The sequence below is a fragment of the Ylistrum balloti genome, unplaced genomic scaffold (genome assembly GCF_031769215.1).
Source record: "Ylistrum balloti isolate Yb309-2 unplaced genomic scaffold, AGI_CSIRO_Ybal_v1 Utg370450, whole genome shotgun sequence".
Taxonomy (NCBI): Eukaryota; Metazoa; Mollusca; class Bivalvia; order Pectinida; family Pectinidae; genus Ylistrum; species Ylistrum balloti.
Window position 1 is genome coordinate 2,551,556 of NW_026782299.1, and position 6,172 is coordinate 2,557,727.

General features: G+C 34.6%; 1 protein-coding gene across 1 annotated transcript; it reads right to left on the bottom strand.

The window, feature by feature from the left end:
* Window positions 1-3,341: 3,341 nt before the first annotated feature.
* Window positions 3,342-6,172, bottom strand: LOC132554956 (toll-like receptor 4). The gene is made up of 2 exons (XM_060219285.1): window positions 6,148-6,172; window positions 3,342-5,992 (listed from the first exon to the last, which is right to left on the bottom strand). Exons 1-2 carry the CDS (start codon window positions 6,170-6,172, stop codon window positions 3,342-3,344), a joined length of 2,676 nt encoding a protein of 891 aa, XP_060075268.1.

Here is a 6,172-nt window from a genome sequence, read left to right on the forward strand (position 1 = left end):
TTAAACTTTTGCCATTATAACTGTTCTCATCCGAGGATTTCCTTTCAGTAGAAATATTAGAAGAAATCAGTTTTTAAACATTTTGTAACCGACAGGTAATTTTTTTCTTGGTAATACCATACTGGATATGTATCCGATTATCATTATGTACATATATGAAAATAACTAATATTTCATAGATGTCAACCCGAGACATTTCTACTCAGCTATTATTTTTCCATGACTTTTGTTGAGTACTACCAATATTCTGCAGACTTTTTCCGTAGAGTATTGGCATACATTATTTGCAGACTTTGTCTCGAAATCGATGGACACCAAAGAAAAATATCCATAGAATTTGGAGAGCATTGGCATTGCACATATATTCGACCCCATCAACCATTGTCAATGGACTTAGTCAACATTTTCCACAGACATAACAGACATTTGTCATAGGCAAAATAAACAATTTCCACAGATCTAGTAGAAATTTTCCAATAATGTGACAGATTTTTTTTTAAAACCTTACGAAAGGACGGTTACTGATAAAAAAGGAACTCCGAGAAAAAAGTGTGGGAAATTCTTTAACACGGACAATATCCGCTGATAGCGTTCATTTTCCATGTAAATTTGAACTTCTATTGGATTCCATGGAATTCCCCGGTAACAACAAACAAACTCATGCTTAGTTGATTTCCCATTGATAATTAATCTACAGCCAGAATGACATATTTATGTTTGTAATGTCTGTGTTGTTTTAAGATGTATTATTATTCAAATCAACAATATTGTCTCCAAATTACAATCAGACACATTTAATGAAGACACAATGGTTTAATTGTCACTTTCTTTATGCGTATCCAAGTCTTATATCAGATTTGTATAATTAGGGATGTATACTCCCACGTGTTTCTGCCTTCTTTTATTTAACATATTTATGTTTTGCGTAAGAGTGAGTTTTATATCAATTTTAAGGTTTGGTATGGATTTACACGAATGTAAATTTATGTATATATAATATGATAACATTGTTGCTGCGCAATGATGCACTCCCTTTCTCAATCCATATTTGAAAGAAAATAGTGAAAAAGAAAAAACGTAAGAATCCTTGCGTGAAATTAAAAAATAAACTGTATTCACGCAATCTCTTTTACATTTTACCTCGGTATACCTAGTTAATGATAAGCCTTTAGACCTTGCAGATTGAGATTTCGCATTTTTTACCAATTATTGACCCCGATGACATTGAAAGTGGATGAAGGTTATTCATACTATTACTTAAGCATCTGACATATGGAATAACAATACTCTAGAGTTTAAGGAACTTGGAAAGAAACATTTTTCATTTTTTATCCTAATCAGAGACAGAGTTTACTCTCTATCTATATTAAATTTTTTATGTATTTGTAAGCTTGATGTAAACGTAGGAAATAAATTTATATGTCTATAATTGATATTTCCACTCATTCTAATTTAATAATCAAAAATATAAGGAGAGTATTCTCTCGTAACTTTTATTCAAATGTTATACACTTTGGTATGTGCTTGTCCTGTTTTAAAGCCACAATATACACAAATGAGCTAAAAGAGAGAAAAAGCAATATCTTAAAACAATTCCTCTAAGAAATACTCGAGACGATATTGTGCTTCTGTATTGATATAGATGTAGTTGAAATTTACTCTTTGTAAACATCCCTCCATTTACGATCATTGCTGAATCGAAGTCTGAAAATCATTTAGACGTTTCCGTGAGATGACACATTTACGATATCATGTGCGTCCTATTCAGACTACACAGCGAGCCCTCGAATGTACACCTGCATTCTACTAGTAATATGAGTTCAGCAACAACGCACAACACTTGAGACATTGTACCTTGTAATTTTTCGTGACGGCTTTCTTCACATGGACTAGTGGGAATCACTGTATGGTATTGTGTGTGGTAATGCGAAACCAACGATCTTCAGCTGTCGATCCTACATTTTTTTCATCAAATAAATAAACATCCCTTATTTTGGTAAGATCAGTAATAACAAATCTTCAATGTGTAATGTTGACTTGAAAAAAAAGAAAGAAATAACAGAAATTACATAATAATACATCCTATTTATGTAACTAATTATATAGTTTACATACAATTTGCAATGACATGATTCAACATAATTCACATAGTTATAATTTTCATAACATCATCTCCAGTCTTTGATATGATCGTCATGCATAAGCGCGCATTTTTTCTAATACCACAGCCTACCAAACACTTCCCGCTTACCTCCTATTCTTAAATAATAATTACTTCCTTTCCTATAATTTCCTTTCCAGTTTCTAGTTTTCTCTCTCTCTCTCTCTCTCTCTCTCTCTCTCTCTCTCTCTCTCTCTCTCTCTCTCTCTCTCTCTCTCTGTTTGAGAAAACCCTAATCGGTTTAGGGAATCGAACCCCGATCGGCAAAGGGAAAGACGAGTGTGTTACCACATCATACGACCACCACATAATGATGGTGATGGTGATCCTATGACGTCTACAAGAACATGAAGATGACAATGATAACGTAACATCACGGTGATAGATCCGTGTTAAAACATTTGTATTTGTGGCTATGTTGGCGAGTGTCTTCTTAAAATCTTTCAAAAAACCAAATTAAATAAAAATGAAACTTCAGTGAAGCCATAAATCATACAGATCAAAATGATGATCAACTTGCGGTCATGTTCATACAGTGCCGATTTCATTTCTTTTAAAAAATTGTTTCGATATCCACACAAAGACTTTGCTAATATATATACCGCTCAGATTAGTATGTTTGTGAGCATCCAGTGCAGCCGGCCTTTCCAATTTTCTGCATTATGAAATCGTACAGGTAAAACAAATGTGTACTTAGTGATATCTGAGACCTCTTTGATTTGATCGAAGTACTTTCTGGAGAAGATCATCTTTACACAGACTATTGGTCCGATTTCAGTCATAATTAGACAAATACGTATACCGATATATGATGTTGAGTAGGTGAGGCTATTTATGTGTGACACTAAGGAGAGGAAACCCCTCTCAAACTTAGTGCTGATAAAGTTACGTAATAGTTTTGAAAACAAGGTAGTTCATTTTGTAAACCCGAACACAAAATGGCGTGCAGAAATAACAACGACAGGCTTTCAGAATTGGATTTTGTTATGGGTGTGGTTTAAATTATGATTTTGGTAACACGAGTAACTGATACAGCCATGCGTGCAGGAGACCGCCATTTCGGGCAAGTATTGCGTTTCAAAAAATCTTTACAAAAAGAGGACAAAACAAAAAACTGATATTATAAGATGTTACCTTTTACAAGAGTATGTATTACAAACTACCCTTATAAAACACAACATCAAACTGAAGTTGTCGCACGTAAAGAAATCGATGACGCTAATTCGTCCCAAAACACAACATTACCATGCAAGTCACCACGGGGATACTCGATATAGGTTTTGCTCTCAATAATATCCAGTAACGACAGTGGTAAATCTCGAGGCGGAATATCCTCATAGAACACCAATAAAAGGACAGAGTCGCCTCCCCTAGAATATATACTCTCCATTCGAGCCATGTTAAATTCGAAAATACACCAGTACGAATTAAGATAGTTCCGGGAGAGTATGATAACAGTTTTCCTGCTTTGGTGGATAGCGTTGGTGATGTTCTGGGCTATGTCTTCCCCTGGTATGAAGTCTCTTTGGTGCAGACAAAGTCGCAGCCCGTGATTGTCTTCCAAATGGATCAGCATCTCCTTTACCACGAACATATAATCATCTGAACAATATGATATAAATGCATCATACAGGTAGTCATCATCGTCTTCCGCATTAACGACGGGTCTATAACCACGATACTGGGTCTTCGCCATGTAAAACAGATAACGCAGTTTCCACCTGTAGCGGTAGATCATACCAGAAATCACAAAGGTTACCGACAACAGAATCACTGAAGCACACACTGCTATGATACCTATATAACTATCACACGACTTACTTATTTCCAACAAGGTTGTATCAAAATTGGAAAACGTTATTTCTGTTCCGTTGGAGAAAGCACATTTGTATGTTAGAAAATGTTCAAACAAATCTTTGTTTCGACCTAACCATTTAAGGAAATCGAGTTCCTCACACGAGCAGTCCATACGATTCCCTTGCAAATTAATGGTTAAATTGTTGTCCTTTAAGCTATCTATCTGGTCTCGTTGATCCCGATTTATTCTTCTAAGCTGATTATGGGTAAGATCGATATATTGTAGATGTTTCATATGTGATATATCGAGACTTAACTCATTCAATGCGTTGTTACTCAAATTCAGTATCTGAAGTTCATGTTGGTTTCTGAAGAGCAGTGCCGGTAATGTATATATGTGATTTCTAGATAGGTTGATAATTTTCAAACTCTGAAGAGTCTTGAATATGTTGCCGTTAACATCTTCGTAGAGCACCAACCCTAATAAATTGTTTTGAATTAATAGTGTCTCTAAGACATTTTCGACCATAAAGAAATTTTCAGAGATGTGAGTACAGTAATTATTTGATAAATCGATATATTTCAAAAATGGCACGTTTACTATTGTCCCTTTCCATGAATGTAAGAAATTATTACTGACATCAATAACTGTGAGATTAATATTTCTAAAATCAATTGCACCGATTTCAAAATCAAAAGCATTATAACTATAGTAAAGTTCTCTAAGCGAAGGGGGCAGAGGATATGTAGATAAAATATGACTGTCATGATGCAATTTTAAGAGAGGGTTCCTGTTACAGTCGAGTAACTCTGTCGATACGCTGAAGGAAATTTTCTCATCTGACGATGGTGGTGCCCGCCAATCTTTACAATCACTTTTACCCGATTGCAAATTGTGAGAATACTTTTGGTAATCCGCATGTACTATTTGAATACTTGGTAAAGACGACATTAGCTCAATAATGTATATGCCAAATGTTAGGCTATTATATTTTGCTGATATGAATTCTAATGTTTTAGGAATTAATCCTGCCACGCCAACATCAAGCATAACCAAACGATTATTGTCAATGTACACATGTGTTAAGTTTGTGTTTTTCAGGTGTATAACATCTTCCCTGTATATAACTGTACTAGGTCCAAACGTACAATGTAAACCACTAATGTCTAAAATACGAATACGAGTATATTGTAAATCATGTGTAACGTTCGGAAGTACTCGAAATGTCAGACATTCGTTGAAAGAAATATTTAGCGAATAGAGATTTGTCAATCCACGAAAAGTTCCAATGTCAATTTCATGAATATTGCAACTGGAGATATCTAAATATTTGATATTTGACATGTTTTGAAAGTAATCGAACCTTAATCTTCCTAGGTGACATACTCCGCTGTTCCCAGATAAATCAAGGGTCCTCAACTTAGTCATCTGCAAGAACCTTCCGTCAAATCCGGATAAATCCACTCCATCTAAAAGTAATGTCTCAAGCATATTCAGTTTTGAAATGCTTACTGGGAAATGTAAGTTTCTTGATACATAATGAATGTTATTCTGTTGTATGTTCAAGTATCTTAATTGAGTCAATCCCTCAAATATATTTTCGGAGTAAATTGCGTTAGTATATCGAAGTTTGTTATCACTTAAATCTAAATATTGTAATTGTTTCATATCCTTAAAAGGAAATCCGATGAACATGTCTAAGTTGTTTCTCGATAGGTCCAAGTATTTAACCGTATCCGGAATTCCTTCACCTGAAATATTTTTTATATTGTTTCCATTCAGATGGATCACAGTGACATTAGGATGAAACGTTGGAATCGCATCGATATTCAGATATGAACAGTCTGCCACTATGCTATTATCTTTAGAACTATGGCAATGACACAAGTCCTTAGATGTGCAATGGAATATAGAGATTTTTGAGGAAGTCGGTAATGACGCCAACGAGCCTGTCGTTGTATTCAAGTTATCCTTGCTGACATCAAACCCTTGTATTTCTTGTACACTAATACAGCCAACGTACAACATAATACCTAGAAATGGAAAACAAAATTAAAAATGAGTTTATTGGATTAAGGGTCTATATTTACTGTGTAATATTTCTAAAGTTGTCGGAAAGTAATACATATATACATCTATAACGTTGACATAGGATTCAGTCCGAGTCAAGGCCAGTATTTGTACTTACCACAGCATATCTTTAATAAAGCCAT